This window comes from Oncorhynchus masou, chromosome 23 (genome assembly GCF_036934945.1).
Source record: "Oncorhynchus masou masou isolate Uvic2021 chromosome 23, UVic_Omas_1.1, whole genome shotgun sequence".
NCBI lineage: Eukaryota > Metazoa > Chordata > Actinopteri > Salmoniformes > Salmonidae > Oncorhynchus > Oncorhynchus masou.
Window position 1 is genome coordinate 55,836,296 of NC_088234.1, and position 19,046 is coordinate 55,855,341.

A 19,046-nucleotide genomic window follows, 5' to 3' on the forward strand; every position below is an offset into this window, starting at 1 on the left:
ACAAATCATCACAACAGCGAGAACAGGAAAGAAAAAAACCATCCCAATCTGAAAACGGTTTCAAAGTTCTTGCAGCTTTGTCTGCTGTTGTCAAAATAATCTGTATTCCAATTGGATTATACTAAAGCACCTCCAGGTGTTGTTTACGTCAATCCAAAGTAAATTGGCTGCTTTTCTCCGATAACAAGGGATGTAAAAGACCATGAAAAAATACCCTATATTTAGAGAACAAACCCATTTGAACTACCTTACTATAAATAGAGATATACAGTAAATTCAAAGGAATCCACTTCTGAGTGATATTTGCAATCCACCTCACACTTTGAAAGTCGTACAATGAGGGATTTTACACCAAGTGTCAAGCTGCGCCATACAGATCCAGAGTATTATAGCAAGACAGTTTGCTTTCCTGCATGAATAATTCTGTGTGAACAGTGGAAATGTTACCTCACATTAATGAATCATCTGCTGCTAGACCTCTTTAGTACTTGATGAATGGTAGGAGCAGAACTATGTGATGGAACTGATTGATGCTTTTTACCTTTCACCTGATCTTTCAGTTCCTGGGGGACGGCATAGTGGTGTCTGAGTGTGAATGATGGCAGCGATGGCCTGGCATCTCTGCCTGGCCGTGTCTCTCCTCTGTGTTACCCCCTGGCCCCAAGGACACTCAGCTCTGGCTCCTGAGAACGAGGTGCCACTCCGCCCCACCGCCTGGCTGCCTGATGGAAAGGTCACCACCATGCATCTGCCCAAAGGACGCACCCGGAGGTACAGCACAGAGACCCCATCAGGGGAGGTGGATAGTATTGCACACTAAATGTTTATGTTCCATGTCCTGGACATAGATTGAAATACTTAAGAGGGGCCTCTGTTTAATATCCTGTCTTTGTCCAACTTTATACTGTCACTACAAAGGGCTATAATTACAAGGTACCTACATGGTGATTTCCTGTGTAATTCTTCATGGGTTTGAGCAACAACAATGATGGCCTTAATCTTAATAGCCATTCCTTTAGTTGTTGGAAAGGCAGTGGTTCAGTGCTGTTGCCCCATGGACAGGAAGAGCAGCCCACTTGGCCCAGGCTCTGCTGATCAGTGCCAGTTGTAGAGCTCTAACACTGGGAGCTGTAAATTGGAATCTGGGCATCCGTGTGAGCTGCAGTCTGTCCATTGATGCATTTATGCATGATGAAACAAAAAATTTAGAAAATGAGAAAAAAAATCTGCTAATGATGATTCTAATAAATCAATCAATTAATCCAAGTATTACCCTTCACAACTTTAGCATGGCACAGCTGTTGAGAAACAGCAGCACAGTAGCAGTTGATCCAGAACATACATGTAAAAGAAGGACGATACTTTTCAAAGGGCAGAGTAAATATTCTGGTGGCTGTGATAACATAGAGGTCAATTACGTTATGTCTCGATATTGAATGACTCACCTTGATGAGTGATGCTGGTGACAGTACAAAGACGATCAAATAATGATGTCAGAATCAGCCGGTGGTCAGTTGGTGAGTTTGAATCTAATTCTATTGTGACGATGAACAATAAGCTTGTAGAAGGAGATTATAATGTCTAAGCACAGAGATGTGGTGGGTCTAATGTGGAGATGTGAGCAAAGAGATCTCTATCTGTACAGCGCAGGTCCATGGAAGTTCATCACGGATTGTCAGTTGACCTCTCCTTGTTAACTTTATGGGTTTATCAGTGTACGGAGAAAAAAACTGATAGACATTTTGTACATTTTTGAAATGCCTTAGTGGCTGCATGTTACAGTACCTTTCTAAGTGTGGGACAAAAAAAGGCATGAAAACGTTTGAAGTGGAATCCCTTTTTTGTGTGGTACCTAACTTCGTGCAGGCTGTACTTCACACTGAAGAAGAAGGTTGCGATGATGTCTGTGACCGTCAGTCCCTGTGACCTCCCCATCGAGTGGACCCTTGAAGCCCGAACCCTGAAGGACAAACCGCCTAAGAGTCTGCACTGTGAGTGTGAAACACTGATAGACAATAAAAGCAATTACACACAACACCCTCTCACATGTAATTTATATTCATATCAATTCGGTTTCATTACACCACAATCCAATTCAAACTGGAGACATTTATTTTTTGACATAGTGGCCATTAAAAGACTAACCCTGGTCATAAATGTCTACAAGATAGGAGAGACTTAATCAATCAATTGGTCTTGTTCTCTCTTTCCACATCTTTGTTTTCCTCTCTCTCGCTCTCTTACTCACACACACAGTACTGAGCCCAGGATACTGAATAAAACCGGTTTAGTATATCACTGGACAATCTTTCCAAGCATTTTACCTTTTGCTTTCTTTAATTTCAAAGCAAGGACAGTAACATATCTAAATATCACACTTTTTTCCTGAATGTAAGAAAGATTAGACTGAAGTATTGCCAGTACTTGAGAATAAGAGAGTTAAAACATTTGCCATTTCAAATAAGACATACTGAGTGCGAAATAGATAGGTTTGTACAGAACGGCATGCAAGTTCTACCCTGTACAGTATAAACTAAAATTCAGCTTAAATTAGACCTTTAGCTTTCCATTGAAAATGTATCATATTCACGCCCAAGATCAGACTCTGCAGTTTTTATTTGTGATGCTATGGGCTAAGTGAAACCCGAAATAGAGCATATCTGGTGAAAACCTCTTCAAGAGTTGCAAAGATATAACTTGAGTGACAAAATAAAGAAGAGATAAATCTAAGCTACATAACTACATTAATTTAAATGTTATAATAATCTATGGTTGTGCATCAAAAAAAAATGTGTACATCGATTAAACACAAAAGTTGCCTATTTAGGCCAGCAATGAACATCCTCCATGACCCTCACCGCCTGCTTAGTTAAAATCAGTGGCTATTCTAGATGGACAGACAGCTTTATGAAGTTAACAGCGACACATACACTGAGTGTACAAAACATTACTATTTTTCAGAGGGCAAAGGAGGGTGTAACTCAATACTATGAAGCCGTTCCTAATGTTTTGTACACTCTGTAAATCATTCAGTGTGGCTTCCCAACCTATGCCTAAATTATTCAGTTTGATTGTGTAACATTTTGGTACCCTTTCATTTCAGTAATAAAGAGTAACTGCCCCTAAAACCCAGGAATCCTTTTGAAAACAGCATGTGTGGCATTGATGTCAGAAACATTTATTCTAGTGTCGAAATTGACTAAAAAGTGTACATTGGATACATTTGGTAATAAAGTCAGTATCGTCTAAAACGGAGTGAAACCTCCGTGCTTCACAACGAGTAAATGACGGTTGGGTTTGGATTACGATGTCAACATATCATGCCCCCTTTTTCCAAGCTCCACGTGCACATCGCCCCTCCGCCCACGTCGCTTTCTTGAATGTGGCTTCATTATTTCGTCGCCCTCAACACGTTCAAAGGATCACGGCGTGAAAAGCCCAATACGGATTGCACAGCCAACAACTATGGTTTGCATGCCCTGCGGATGGACCCTATCACGCGGTATAGGTGGTTGGAGTTTATTGCGGTCTCCAGTGGTGGTGAGTATACCCGTAGCTAGACCATAGACTGCTGGTGATGTATATTTTGATCATCATTATCACTGTGATCGCTAGCATAGCTGACTTTAGCTAACTAGTTAGGTACCAAGCTAACGTTAGCCTACCTCAATACAACTCGGATTTGACTTGGAAACACGGTAACATTTCAAAAGAAGGCAAATAATTAGTAGCAACACCTTTTGTCATGATTCGGATGTCACCAGATAGCCAGTCAACTAAGATTGAGGAAACATCCATATTTTAGCTAGCTAACGTTAGCATTGCTAGCTATCTTTGACGACCTTTTCTAGTAACAGTAATGACAACATTTGCATCTCTCTCAAGTCAATTTGATGACATCATAATATGGCAAAGTTGTTTCCTAATAATTATTTGCGTACATTAACAATTGTCATATTTAGCTCTAAATTAGTGTAATTTAGACGAAACTGTCACATTAGCCCCCGAGGCGAGATGCAACCCATGTAGGTCACAAATAGATACTGAATGCAGCTAGTTATGGTGGTACTAGCTAACTCATGTCTGACAACAACAGTGTAGTGACTAGCAGCAACAAACTCAAACCAACCCAGGGCCATAGCAAAATATGTCATATAGTTGGTTGCATAGTGTAACGGCGTCACTGCCCTGAATCTGATCCAATCTGGAGCCAGTCAGTTTTACATATGTAAAACAGAATTACGATCCAAATGAAATTATTTTTCAAGCTCTGTTTATAATTGAGGGATGATGATAATCCTTGACCCTGTTTTTCTGTTAGATAAAGTGCACAGTTGGGTGCTAGACTGATCCCCTGGTCATGAATGGACCTACCAAAAGGAGCAAAGGTGGGTATCATAACATGTCCAGCAATGTGATTTCAATGGTTTAGAGGCCTCCAAAAATAATTTAGTTCACCTGTTATTTTCACAGCTTCTAAGGTAAGACCTCAGAATAAAAGTTGTGTCATGCGACACAATTACTCTTGTGACATCTCTGTTGCCATTCTCCCTCAACGATGAAAAGGACACGCCATCATGAGGCCTCTGATAGTGGCCCGCGTTACTGCACTGATGACACAGTCTGCTTCATCAACAACGACAGGGAATGTGTGTTATGTGAAAAGTTGTATTAAAAAATACATGGCTGGATAAACTAGTAGGCTAATTCCCCAGCCAAGCAATTACAATTAGTAGATACATTTTGGTTAAGTGCATTAGAAAAAAGCTTTGTCCTTTCTTTAGAACAAAATCAATTTACTACTTGGCTGTCTATTATATCACCCTGTCACAGGCCCTCCCTGTCAACACAACCTCATAAGATTGCCTGCTACAGATGTTCGAGAGCTGTCCAGTTTACAGCCAAACATGCAGCATAGAGAAGACCAGCAAGGGCGCCCTCATCACCATCATGCAGACATGCCCTGGCTGTGAGCATTCCTATGAATGGAACAGTCAATCACATGTTGGCAAGTATCTGTTTAGCAACCTTCACCTATCGGCGGCAACTGCTTTCACAGGGTCACCTTCTGTACAAATACAGAAGGTAACCTATTTCATGATACATTTGATAACCCAATTGTGAAACATAATTTATGTAAACTGATATTATTTGTTTTCTAATTCTTAGATGCATGTAGTGTCCAGGGTATAACCTAGCCTGGTGGATCCAGCCTGATCGCTGTGTTCATCATTCTACTTCACTTCACATTTTAGGATATCTGAAGTGAAATAGAAAGGTGAATGCAGTGATCAGGTTGGTTCCAACAGGCAAGTCCTACTCACCATTGATAATGTAATCGTGTGTGTGTGTGACCAACCAGTATCTTTGATAAGGGGCAAGGAGCTGATCTATGCTGCTATGCCCATCAATGGGGCTCTGGCAAAGACCTCACCTCACCTCTTGCCTGCTCACCAACGGTCGTCGACGGCAAGACCAGACTCACGTAGGTTTAGTCTGACCTGTTCAAACTTCTACATAAAACCCGTTTGTGTGTCAGATGTTACCTATGTGTTCACAGAAACATGTATGGAGCCAGCACATGTAGACTTGCAAGATTATGTGATGAAGTCCAGACAGACAGGCTTGATACTGATGTTTTTGAATGGAGACCTGGTACTCAGCATTAAAATGTAACTAGACCCAACTTATTTGTATTGTCTTTTTTGTTTGTTTTTGAATGCTTTCAGTCAATATGGGGAGAGAGAAACCTTGTGTATTCTGCACTGTGATCAGGGAACTCCTGTTATATACAGTATAACACACAGAAAGGTATGACCATACTTGACATGTTTGCAAGGTAGCCCCATTACCACCAGACAAAATACCAATAGGCACAGTATCTATCACCTGGGAATGACAATGAAAGGAGTACATTGTTATGTTAGCTGAACACTGCTTCTATGGCAGTGGTATTAACTTCTTCTTCAGCGGGGAGGGACACCCACTGCCGACCCCATCTCACCCCAAATCTAAAGACAACCTTAATCTGTCAAATTAGATTTTCACAACAACAAATAAAATTGAGAACTGTTGCATACATTTACTCAATTGTATTTTTCAAATGATCTTCCTCAGTAAGGTTTGTATATTGTCCCATGCAATAATCTGTACTCTGAATGTTTTATTTATTATGTGAAGGGTTGTTTATTCTACAAGGGACTGTTACTACTTTTGAAAATGATCAAAACTCTTAGTTTAGAATGTCTACATAAATTCAGCAATTGCATTCTTCCCATGTCACTCTGTAGGATACTGACCTATTCAAAACTTCCTCCAGCATCTGACCATCTGCCTGTAGTTATTGAACTCAACCTGCAGGAGGTTTGTTGTGATTGAGTTTAGGGGAACCGGCTGCGGGCAAGGTTCTGTCAGATGTGTGTCTTGGTGGTGGAAAGGATACATCCACATCAAACGACACCTCCAAGCCAACTCATGTTTGGCTTCGATCATGGCCGCCAATCCCATTTATTTATAAAGCCCTTCTTACATCAGTTGTCTCAAAGTGCTTATACAGAAACCCAGCCTAAAAACACAGAGCAAGCAATGCAGATGTAGAAGCACAGTGGTTAAGAAAACCTCCCAAGATAGGCAGGAACTTAAAGAAACTTAGAGAGGAACCAGGCTCTGAGGGATGGACAGTCCTCTTCTGGCTGTGCCTTGGTGGAGATTATAATAGTACATGGCTATTAATGCCAGATCGTTTTTCAAGATGTTCAAACGTTCATAGATGACCAGCAGGGTCAAACAATAATCCCAGTGGTTATAGAGGGTGCAACAGGTCAGCACCTCAGGAGGAAATGTCAGTTGGCTTTTCATAGCTGAGCATTCAGAGGTTGAGAAAGCAGGTGCGGTAGATTTGGGGGTGGGGGTCAAAACAGCAGGTCCGGGACAAGGCAGTGCGTCCGGTGAGCGAGATGGGAGAATTAGAGGGAGCATACCTAAGATCACACAAGACACCAGATAAGACAGGATAATATACCAGATAGGACAGACTGACCCTTGCCCCCCAGCACATAGACTACTGGAGACTGCGAGGGGGGGGGGGGGGTCGGGGGAAACTGTGGCCCCTTCAGATAGGACCAACCAGGCAGAATACAACCCCAACCACTTTGCCAAAGCACAGCCCACACCAAAGTGATATCACTAACTTAGTACCCTGACAAAAGGCGGAATAAAGCCCACAAGGTTCTTCCCCACCGCACGAGCCAAAGGGGACGCAAAACCGGATAGAAGGATCACATCAGTGACTCAATGCCGCCAGCATTTCTTGAGGCGCAAAGCCAAAAAACTAGGCCAACTCAGCAGGTGCAGTTCCCCTTTATGTCAGGAGAAACTATAAATGCTTATGGTAAAAAGGGGTTCATATGAATAAGGTAAACTTTTGTTTTAGCACTTAATTGATTATAGTTGAGTACTGTATAAATTAAAAGTAATCAAGATGCATATTGAACTGTAAGACTATCTTCAATGACTGTGAGAGCACATTCTGTCTAGTTAGTGTAAGTCTGTGTGTGGCACTGTGTGCATGTATGAGGCAGAATATTCATGACCTGTGGCTTAACAGTGTTTTCTGCACAGGGAGTACCAAGAAGAGTATGCCAGAGGTGTGGTGGAGAGGACCTGGAACTGAAGCCAAGATACACACCTACACTGGCAACGCCATGAACACCTACACAGGCCCTTCGTACGCCCCAGCATCTATCTACATCCTCAGGCTGCGGTCCAAGGACCAGGACACCAGGGCTACTGTGTACCTCCATGAGGGCTCTGGGACCTCCTGGGCCTTCCCACAGCTTCCCTCTGACTCCCGTGTCCACACCCTGGGTGTAGGAATGACCAGTGTCACCCTCAGCTGGGCCCCCAGTGCCCCCCTCAAAAGGATGCACACCCAACGCAGCTATGACTACTGTGTCCTCGTCAATCGCAAACACAACTACCGCAACCTTTGTGCCGCCCAGGAGGGCATCAGGAAGGAGCGGGAGAAAGACAAGAAAAAGGAGAAGGACAAACAGAGGAAAGTAACTGTGTGGCCGATTCTCAAAGACTGGTGGTGGCAGCAGTGGGATGCTGACACTGAGCTCCAGTCACCCGCTGCGCTCCGTGACGACTATGGTCATCTTCAATGTGTTTGTAAGGGAACAGAGAGCGTGTGCACAGTCTCTGAGCTCGTCCCTGACACGCAATACTACTTTGACGTTTTTTTGATCGACAGGCTAAATGGAACCAGTGCCGCATATACTGGAACATTTGCGCAAACACACGAGGAGGCCCGACCAGCTATCACACCACTTAGGGAAGGGGAGGTCCGGTGGGTGACCTTCCGGGATGGAGGCTCAACCTCTGGGGAGTTATTTAGCTTCCGACCCCGGGGCTGGCAACAGAGTGGCCTACTCACTCTACAGAGCTGCGAAAGCAGTGAGAAGATCAACATCACTGTTTCCAGCAAGGGCAAAGAGCTCAGCTCCCAGGCTGTGGGAGAAAACCTGGCTCAGATCTGGCTCCAGGGCAGCCCTTCCTACCTCATCCACTTGGAGAAAGAGGGAACGGCGGCTCCCAGACAAGCTGCTCCAGGAGTGCTGAAGGCCTCTGTTAAGATGCAGGCGTCCTCCACTTACCATCGTCAAGGGATACCTTCTCTCCCCTCCACTCTGCAGATAAAGTCTTTCAACAGGCTCAGGAGCTGTGAATCTGTCACCCTGGCCTGGATGGGCACAGAGGAGAGGAGCCTTTACTGCGTGTACCGCCAGAGGCTGGGTAAGGGGGGAGGTAAGAAGGGAGGCACGGCACCCTGCCTGGGGCCTGAGTCACGGTCGGACACTGAGAGGGTCCTGTGTAAATACTTCCAGGAGCTCAACCCTCGACGGGCTGTCACGACAGCCGTGATCGGAGGCCTGGAGCCTGGGGTGGCCTACATATTTGATGTCTATCTAATGAGACGCTGGGGGATCCCCATAAAGTACAGCAGCAAGACAGTAAGAACCAGGAAGGAGTGCTGAGCTGCTGCCCACTCGTAGTCTCAGTCTGCAGCAGCATTGGACTTAACAAAGAGGTGATTTACAAAGACACCATGAAAAAGTCATTCTACTACGAGGGAGACTGTTAAATGTGGTACACCCTGTGAAGAGTGGTCACATTTGAACACTGGTACTCATGGATTGGGTAGGAGTAGCAGAGGGGAGACTGCACACCAGCAAAATTCATTCCATTTCAGTAACCTGTGCTTTTTGTCTTTTTGTTTATAGTTGTTGATGATGTGCCAGTTGTCCAGGTACTAATTGTGTGACTGAGTACAAAGGAGGATATGTTTTTGATTAATACAAATTTTCAGTGAAGACTGGGCCAAAAAATATGCAACAGAAGCAGATAGAGATTTGATTAGACTTTGCAATGGGGAGAGAGAACCTCTGGCAAGAACCTACAGTATATATTTAGTGCTGCATTGTTTTGTTTCAATATTCAACAGGCTTAAAACACAGATAGGGTAATCTATTGATGCTTAGCGCAAAGTTAATGTGTATCTTGTGTTCTGCTTTCGCATGAAGTAGATAAAATTTGTTAGCGACTAGCTTCATTGTCGTTGATGTATTATTGTGCTATACTTCAAATACACCAATAAACACACATTAGGTATCTGTATCCTGGTATCAACATTCATCACTATCCTCTTTTGGTTGACTTGTCTCTTTGCTTAGTTAGTTGAGAAAACCAATTGAGAGATCAACACACCCCTACCCTATACTAACTTGCATTTATTTATCTCGGGGCTGCTTGGATGATTACTACAAAACTAAAGAGTAAGACTAAAGATCATTAAAAAATCTCAAATCTAAAGACCATGATTTAAAATACTTTCGATGACAATATTATTGATATAGAAGCAATAATGATTGAGAGATCACTGCACTTCCTGATTTGACCTCATTAAGAAATGCTATGACTGAATTTCAACAGTTGGTTTTGGGGTATGGTTTGATGTGGGTGTCTCTTGTGTGTTTGAAGGTGGGAACAGGTAGCCAAATTATATTGCCAATTAGCTTCAGCTGGCTGGTGTGAAATAGTGGCAAAGTTGTTTGGACTTTGGATAGCCTATCTCTGGGGATAGTTAGGGACTGTCAATAAATTACACACAACATTTAGTTATATGATTTTAAATAAATTAAGACATTAATTTCTGGTTTGATGTTTTTAGGGCATTGAAATTTGACCTAAAATATTGGCCCATGTACATTATATTATTTACTTATGGTCCCTAACTAGCCCCATAGGGATATCGAATGGTCCATGCCATCCGGGGGGGGGGGGGGACATCCCTACCCCATTGAAGTTGAAATTTAAAATGGCAATGAATGGTTATGATTTGGGTAGGTATGTCCCAAGGATCCCGGATAACACTGACCAATATCAAACAAAATTTACAATGGCATCGCCTGCAGCTACTCCGAATTGATTATTACTTGGGAGCAGCCAGTTGTGGGCAGGATTAAATTAACCCAAACCAAGGAAAACTGTTCGGATATCCTTCATTCAGTTACATTTTTTCTTCCTCTTAATCTCAGTTTTGGACAATACTGACTTTATGACCAACATTTACCCATTTACACTTTGTAGTCAATTTTGACACTAAAATAAGTGTTTCTGACTCATATCGATTCCACATAGGCCATTTTCAGAACGAGAAGTTTTGTAGGCGAAGTCCCTCTTTAAGTCAGTTTTTTTTTTCATTAGAAAAAAAAGTACTACTTTTTCTCCCTAATTTCGTGGTATCCAATTGGCAGTTAGTCTCCTCTCATCGCTGCAACCCCGTACGGACTCGGGAAAGCCGCGCTTCCCCCGAAACAGAACCCAACCAAGCCGCACTGCTTCTTGATTACAATGCCCGTTTAACCCGGAAGCCAGCCGCACCATTGGCGTTTTGACCACGTGCTTTAAGACCCAAACGGCGTTTCATACGACAGAGCCTGGACTCACTCGAACCCAGAATCTCTAATGGCACTGCTACTGATGCTGTGCCCGACAACCCCGCCACTCGCTAAGTCACTGTACCTGCTTCAACAGACAGAATGGGTGTTCATCAACCTGTGCCTAAAATGATTGACACAAATAGTCACAAAGTCATAAACCCCGCTCATGTAAAAAAACATGTATCTTCTAAAAATGAGATTTGAAACCTAACCTTCACCAAACTGCTAACTGTATGCCTAACACTAACCTCAAATTAACACATATTAAGCATGTTTTTCATTATCTTTTACGATAGACATTGCGGCTGTGGTAACTAGTGAAAGCCACACAAACGTAACATACGCAACAACAAAAAAGGTACATTTACGCTACGTACACTCCGTTGACAGGACAGCGCGCCAAATTTTGTAAACAAAGCAAGTGAAGCTTTCAACCAGATATCCACCATTTTGATAAAGAAGAAGGTTTCAAGGTTGGTAGAGGTTTTAAAACGCTATTACAAATAACGTTATGAATAGCGTGTGCAGACAATAATTGTTTTGAAATAATTTACAGGGGCTTTCTGCACTGCATAAATGTTTTTTTTTTAAAGGGCGACATTGTCACTGTTTTGGTAAAGAAGAGGGCTGGAGAAATGTAGCGATGTACGTAAGCGAACCACTCAAAATTGATGGACAAAACTAGCTATGCATGCATACATACAGTAGCTACAAGGACTGAACGTCAACGGGAATACAATTGCAGTTTTAATCATGTTTTTACGCTATACAGTGTTAGCCTAAAATGTCATTGTTTACAAACAATGGAGTTAAACAATATTGTATTTTGTGTTCTGATGGGGTATAGCAGTTGAACTAAGCTCATGAGTGATTTATAAGTTATATTCTTCAAGAATCATTGGCTATAACGTTATGTGGTTACATTTCTCCAGCCCTTAGTTATATATATATATATATATACATACACACACACACACACGCTCATACAGTTGAAGTCGGGAAGTTTACATACACCTTAGCCAAATACATTTAAACTCCGTTTTTCACAATTCCCGACATTTAATCTTAGTAAAAATTCCCTTTCTTAGGTCAGTTAGGATCACCACTTTATTTCAAGAATGTGAAATGTCAGAATAATAGTAGAGAGAATGATTTATTTCAGCTTTTATTTCTTTCATCACATTTCCAGTGGGTCAGAAGTTTACATACACTCAATTAGTATTTGGTAGCATTGCCTTTGAATTGTTTAACTTTAGTCAAACATTTTGGGTAGCCTTCCACCATAAGTTAGGTGAATTTTGGCCAATTCGTCCTGACAGAGTTGGTGTAACTGAGACAGGTTTGTAAGGCCTACTTGCTCGCACACTTTCCCCACACATTTCTATAGGTTTGAGGTCAGGGCTTTGTGATGGCTACTCCAATACCTTGACTTTGTTGTCCTTAAGCCATTTTGCCACAAACTTTGGAAGTATGCTTGGGGTCATTGTCCATTTGGAATACCCATTTGTGACCAAGCTTTAACTTCAATTGTCTTGAGATGTTGCTTCAATACATCCACATCCTCCCTCATGATGCCATCTATTTTGTGAAGTGCACCAGTCCCTCCTGCAGCAAAGCACCCCCACAACATGATGCTGCCACCCCCGTGCTTCACGGTTGGGATGGTGTTCTTCGGCTTGCAAGCCTCCCCCATTTTCCTCCAAACATAACGATGGTCATTAAGGCCAAACAGTTCTATTTTTGTTTCATCAGACCAGAGGACATTTCTCCAAAAAGTACGATCTTTGTCCCCATGTGCAGTTGCAAACCGTAGTCAGGCTTTTTTTATGGCGGTTTTGGAGCAGTGGCTTCTTCCTTGCTGAGCAGCCTTTCAGGTTATGTCGATATAGGACTTGTTTTATGGTGGATATCGATACTTTTGTACCCGTTTCCTCCAGCATCTTCACAAGGTCTTTTGCTGCTGTTCTGGGATTGATTTGCACTTTTCTCACCAAAGTACGTTCATCTCTAGGAGACAGAACGCGCCTCCTTCCTTAGCGGTATGACGGTTGCGTGGTCCCATGGTGTTTATACTTGCTTGCTATTGTTTGTACAGATGAACGTGGTACTTTCAGGGGTTTGGAAATTGCTCCGAAGGATGAACCAGACTTGTGAAAGTCTACAATTGTTTTTATGAGGTCTTGGCTGATTTCTTTTGATTTTCCCATGATGTTAAGCAAAGAGGCGCTGAGTTTGAAGGTAGGCCTTGAAATAGATCCACAGGTACATGTCCAATTGACTAAAATGACATCAATCAGCCTATCAGAAGCTTCTAAAGCCATGCCATCATTTTCTGGAATTTCCCAAGCAGTTTAAAGGCACAGTCAACTTAGTGTATGTAAACTTCTGACCTACTGGAATTGTGATACAGTGAATTATAAGTGAAACAATCTGTCCGTAAACAATTGTTGGAAAGATTACTTGTGTCATGCACAAAGTAACCGACTTGCCAAAACTATAGTTTGTTAACAAGAAATTTGTGGAGTGGTTTAAAACGAGTTTTAATGACTCCAACCTAAGTGTATGTAAACTTACGACTTCAACTGTATATACAGTACTATTCAAAGTTTGGACACACCTACTCATTCAAGTTTTTCTTTATTTTGTACTATTTTCTACATTGTAGTATAATAGTGAAGCCTTCAACACTTTATTTTTGCTATCTTGCACCCCAGTATCTCTACTTGCACATCATCATCTGCACATATATCACTCTAGTGTTAATGCTAAATTGTAGTTATTTCTCCTATTGCCTTACCTCCCTAATCTTACTACATTTGCACACACTGTACATATATTTTTGTATTGTGTTATTGACTGTACGTTTGTTTATCCCATGTGTAACTCTGTGTTGTTTTTGCCACACTGCTTTATCTTGGCCAGGTCGCAGTTGTAAATGAGAACTTGCCTCAACTGGCCTACCTGGTTAAAGAAAGATGAAATATATACAAATATTTTTAAAGATGGAATCATGTAGTAACCAAACAAGTGCTAAACAAAGTAGCCACCCTTTGCCTTGATGACAGCTTTGCACAATTTTGGCATTCTCTCAACCAGCTTAACCTGGAATGCTTTTTCAACAGTCTTGAAGGAGTTCCCACATATGTTGAGCACTTGTTGGCTGCTTTTCCTTCACTCTGAGGTCCAACTCATCCCAAACCATCTCAATTGTTTTGAGGTCGGGTGATTGTGGAGGTCGGGTGATTGTGGAGGCCAGGCAAGTCTCTTCCTCTTATTGGTGACCTTTAGTAGTGATTTCTCTGCAGAAATTTGACCACGAAGGCCTGATTCACGCAGTCTCTTCTGAACAGCTGATGTTGAGATGTGTCTGTTACTTGAACTCTGTGAAGCATTTATGTGGGCTGCAATTTCTGAAGCTGGTATCTCTAATGAACTTATCCTCTGCAGCATAGGTAACTCTGGGTATTCCTTTCCTGTGGCGGTCCTCATGAGCGCCAGTTTCATCATAGCGCTTGATGGTTTTTGCGACTGCACTTGAATACATTTTTAATGTTCTTGAAATGTTCCTCATTGGCTGACCTTCATGTCTTAAAGTAATGATGGAATGCCTTTTCTCTTTGCTTATTTGAGCCGTTCACCCCATAATATGGACTTGGTCTTTTACCAAATAGGGCTGTCTTCTGTATACCCGCCTACCTTGTCACAACACAACTGATTTGTCTCAAACACAAAGGAAAGAAATTCCACAAATTAACTTTTAAGAAGGCATACCTGTTAATTGAAATGCATTCTAGGTGACTATCTCATGAAGCTTGTTGAGAGAATGCCAAGAATGTGCAAAACTGTCAAGGCAAAGGGTGGCGACTTTGAAGAATCTCAAAGATGAAATATATTGAGATTTGTTGAACACTTTTTTGGTTACTACATGATTCGATATGTGTTATTTCATAATTTCAATCGCAGATTTCCCTTTTAACCTAAAGTTGACAGATCGGGATGTGGCTACTCGACCAGTGTCAAGCACTGTTCAACACCTCCAGCCTCTATGGGGTGCTGGGCGTCTCCAAGGAGGCGACAGACGCAGAGATCCGACACAGCTACTACAAGGTGTCGCTCAGGGTTCACCCAGATCGTGCTCCCGAAGACCTGCAGGCAACAGAGAAATTTCAGGTGGGAAAGTGTCATCTCAAACACCTATTCAAATCTGCAGTTAGCCTAGTTCACCTAGCTAACTGTCTAGAGTTGTATTTTACTGTATTTACCTAGCCCCTTTCATTCAGGTGCTTGGGAAGATATATGCCGTGTTGAGTGACAAGGAGCAGAGGGAAGTGTATGATGAGCAGGGACTTGTGGCTGAGGAATCTGACTCACTGCAGCAGGACCAATGCTGGGAGGAGTACTGGAGGTTGCTGTTCCCTAAGGTAGACTAACTATATAACTATCTAAAGCTGATTAACATCTCCACCATTTTTAGGCCCTCCTGAGAGAACTTTTCTCTTTCATACCTTAGCCATAAAATAGTCACTAGACGTGTGTAATTTTGAGTAATGTACCTTAATCATTACAAGACTGTCATCAGCATCACCCAGTACCATCTTCCTCTGTATCTCCCCAGCTTCTTGACTTTCTTTATCCGCCTGGAAGCAAATAAACACCCAGTATAATGTCACAATTAGAATTTGTTCGAACAACCATCTCTCCTTCATTAGATCACATTGGAGGACATCCAGGAGTTTGAGAGGAAGTACAAAGGCACGGAGGAGGAGAGGCAGGATGTGATGCAGATTTACCTGCAGCACCAGGGGAACATGAACGCCATCATGGCCTCAGCCCTGTGCTGCTCTCAGGAGGACGAGCCCAGGATCACAGCCCTTATACAGACAGCCATCCAGGCAGGTGAGCTCACGGCCTACCCTGCTTTCACCCAGGAGAGCACCAGGAAGAAGAAAACACGCAAACAGAAGGTACAGTGTGCTTTATACAAATACTTGTACACACTCACTTCCTCTGTTGGTAATTATTTTTAGTTCACATTTGTGAGAATACTTTGTTCTTCCAGGCTGATGAAGAAAGAGAAGAAGCTGAGGAGAGGCAGAGAGAGATGGGACTCAATGATGCTGATGACAGTCTTGTAATGATGTTAAAGGTAAGTTGAATCACACAACCAAGATCTTAACTGGTGACTGTTTTAGGGGTTCAGGTACAGCATTAATGGTGTGTATTTTTGTCTCGTTAACAGCAAAAGCAGAAGTCCAGAGAGCAGAATTTTAACTCTTTCCTGTCTGACCTGGAAGGCAAATACTCCAAGGGAGGAAAAGCCAAAGCAGGAGGGAACGGAAAAAAGTGAAGACTTCAAAACCTTGAATTTAAGACAAGGTAGAGGTTAAGGTCAAATTTTTATCAAAACTTGACACCTGCATGCCCCCTAGTCACATCTATCACGTATTTCTATACAAATTATCTTACTGATCTAAGCTCCGCTAGCACCTCGGCTGAAAGTAGAATATGGCTTCTACTGCAGTGAGGTGAATTGTCCCAATACTTAAACAGCCCCTCTATTCCCTCGAAAGTCTCCTGTGCCTTACACTAAGCCCTCATCACATTAAGGTTTGTTAGGAAAACATCTAACACCTACCTTTTAGTTGGCGTCTCTCGAAGGCTTGTCTTTTCTCTTCCCTTTAAGGTATGCTATGTGAAACCCCAAAGTTTTGTGCTTGTCTTTTTTACATGGGAAAATAAAGGTAATGTGCTTATAAAAGTACAAAACAGCCAGTCGAAGCATGTCAGTGTTCAAAAGGCTTTTGTTTCTCCCTGCATAGTTGGACTTACCATTAGGGTCATCCTACGAAAATTGTCTTTCCTGTCCCCTGCCTTAACCACCAGGAAAAACACTAATGTTAGATAATGACATGTTTTAATTTAAGTGTTTTGTTAATAAAACGTATGTAAAACAGATATTGCAAACTATTTGTATATAGTGCGTTCGGAAAGTATTCAGACCCCTTGATTTTTTTCCCCCCCACAGTATTACTTTACAGCCTAATTCTGAAATGTATTAAAAAACATATTTTCCTCAATCTACACACAATACCCCACAATGACAAAGCAAAAACAGGTTTAGACATTTTTGCAAATTTATTTAAAATGAGCTATCATATTTACATAAATATTCAGACCCTTTACTCAGTACCTTGTTGAAGCACCTTCGGCAGTGATTACTACCTCGAGTATTCTTGGTCCTGAGCACTCTGGAGCAGGTTTTCATCAAGGATCGCTCAGAACTTTGCTCTGTTCATCTTTCCCTTTATCCTGACTAGTCTCCCAGTCCCTGACACTGGAAAACATCCCCACAGCATGATGCTGCCACCACCATGCTTCACTGTAGGGACGGTGCCACGTTTCTTCCAGACGTGACGCTTGGCATTCTGGCCAAAGAGTTCAATCTTGGTTTCATCAAGATTCATCTATAACATAACAAAATGTGGAAAAGGGGAAGGGGTCTGAATACTTTCCAAATGCACTATATATATATACACGGTTGAAGTCAGACGTTTACATACACCTTAGCCAAATACATTTAAACTTAGTATTTCACAATTCCTGACATTTAATCCAAGTAAGAATTCCCTGTCTTAGGTCAGCTAGGATCACCACTTTATTTTAAGAATGTGACATGTCAGAATAATAGTTTAGAGAATGATTTGTGTCAGCTTTTATTTATTTTATCACATTCACAGTGGGACAGAAGTTTACATACACAATTAGTATTTGGTAGCATTGCCTTTAAATTGTTTAACTTGGGTCAAACTTTTCAGGAAGCCTTCCACAAGCTTCCCACAATAAGTTGGGTGAATTTTGGCCCATTCCTCCTGAGAGAGCTGGTGTAGCTGAGTCAGGTTTGTAGGCCTCCTTGCTCGCACACGCTTTTTCAGTTCTGCCCACAAATTTTCCATTGGATTGAGGTCGGGGCTTTGTGATGGATACTCCAAAACCTTGACTTTGTGGTCATTAAGCCATTTTTCCACAACTTTGGAAGTATGCTTGGGGTCATTGTCCATTTGGAAGACCCATTTGCGACCAAGCTTTAACTTCCTGACTGATGTCTTGATGTTGCTTCAATATATCCACATCATTTTCCTCCTCTATAATGCCATCTATTTTGTGAAGTGCAGCAGTCCCTCCTGCAGCAAAGCACCCCCAAAACATGATGCTGCCACCCCCGTGCTTCAAGGTTGGGATGGTGTTCTTCAGCTTGCAAGCCTCCCCCTTTTTCTTCCAAACATAACATGACTTCAACTGTATATACATTACATTTACATTTAAGTCATTTAGCAGACGCTCTTATCCAGAGCGACTTACAAATTGGTGAATTCACCTTCTGACATCCAGTGGAACAGCCACTTTACAATAGTGCATCTAAATCATTAAGGGGGGGGGGGGGGGGGGGGTGAGAAGGATTACTTATCCTATATATTTCGTAGAAAATCTATTTTTCTCCCACTCTAAATGTCATAATACATTAGAAAGTATTAGTTATTTAGTGGATTACTTAAACTAATGTCAACTAAATAACTAATTTACAGGGAATAGCTGTCCCTCAATTTCATGTCAATGGTGTTACGCCATTAAATAACATTTATAAAAGCAACATCCTTGTGAACTTCTTCCTGGGTCGAATGTTCATTGGAGCTGTTTTGAAAAGCACATGGTGAGTCTGCAGTAGAGGTCGACCGATTATAATTTTTCAATGCCGACACCGATTTTTGGAGGACCATAAAAGCCGATGACGATTAATCGGCCGATTTTTTTTTTTTTTTTTTTTTTTTTATTTTTTTTTTTTTTTTATTATTATTATTTTTTTTTTGTAATAATGACAATTACAACAATACTGAATGAACACTTATTTTAACTTAATATTATATATCACTAAAAATCTATTTAGCCTCATAAATAATGAAATTTGGTTTAAATAATGCAAAAACAAAGTGTTGGAGAAGTAAAAGTGCAATACGTGCCATGTAAAAAAGCTAACGTTTGAGTTCC

At 41.8% G+C, this 19,046-nt stretch overlaps 2 protein-coding genes across 6 annotated transcripts in view; both read left to right on the plus strand.

Annotated features, from left to right (window-relative positions):
* LOC135511073 (protein NDNF-like) overlaps window positions 1-9,678 on the plus strand; it is a 13,391-nt gene extending 3,713 nt beyond the window's left edge. Inside the window, exons 1-5 of one of the 3 annotated variants that reach the window (XM_064932576.1) lie at window positions 3,289-3,540; window positions 4,322-4,388; window positions 4,834-5,008; window positions 5,363-5,485; window positions 7,621-9,678. In XM_064932576.1, coding sequence (XP_064788648.1) covers window positions 4,876-5,008; window positions 5,363-5,485; window positions 7,621-9,038 — 1,674 coding nt within the window. In that variant the 5' untranslated portion in view covers window positions 3,289-3,540; window positions 4,322-4,388; window positions 4,834-4,875 and the 3' untranslated portion in view covers window positions 9,039-9,678. Of the gene's footprint in view, window positions 1-560; window positions 772-1,866; window positions 1,992-3,288; window positions 3,541-4,321; window positions 4,389-4,833; window positions 5,009-5,362; window positions 5,486-5,729; window positions 5,812-7,620 lie in introns of those variants that run through there. The other 2 variants (XM_064932575.1, XM_064932577.1) reach the window with 2 other exon arrangements.
* Window positions 9,679-11,381: 1,703 nt separating this feature from the next.
* Window positions 11,382-16,775, plus strand: LOC135511075 (dnaJ homolog subfamily C member 9-like). Of its 3 annotated transcripts, none has more exons than XM_064932582.1 (6): window positions 11,382-11,476; window positions 14,987-15,173; window positions 15,284-15,424; window positions 15,713-15,967; window positions 16,063-16,149; window positions 16,243-16,775. In XM_064932582.1, the coding sequence occupies exons 2-6, from the start codon at window positions 15,000-15,002 to the stop codon at window positions 16,348-16,350; spliced, it is 765 nt and encodes a 254-aa protein (XP_064788654.1). In that variant the 5' UTR covers window positions 11,382-11,476; window positions 14,987-14,999; the 3' UTR covers window positions 16,351-16,775. The 3 variants fall into 3 exon arrangements, with proteins under 3 accessions (XP_064788654.1, XP_064788655.1, XP_064788656.1); XM_064932583.1 differs by having other exon boundaries at window positions 11,385-11,476; window positions 14,967-15,173; XM_064932584.1 differs by lacking the exon at window positions 11,382-11,476 and adding an exon at window positions 11,624-11,648.
* The last annotated feature ends 2,271 nt before the right edge of the window (window positions 16,776-19,046 follow it).

What these genes read in the sequence shown, in the direction of transcription:
- LOC135511075 (XM_064932582.1), top strand. Translation starts at nt 15,000, where the DNA reads ATGTGGCTACTCGACCAGTGTCAAGCACTGTTCAACACCTCCAGCCTC. An exon ending in AGGCAACAGAGAAATTTCAG is followed by an intron (nt 15,174 to 15,283) that starts GTGGGAAAGTGT and finishes CCTTTCATTCAG; the next exon opens with GTGCTTGGGAAGATATATGC. An exon ending in AGAAAACACGCAAACAGAAG is followed by an intron (nt 15,968 to 16,062) that starts GTACAGTGTGCT and finishes TTGTTCTTCCAG; the next exon opens with GCTGATGAAGAAAGAGAAGA.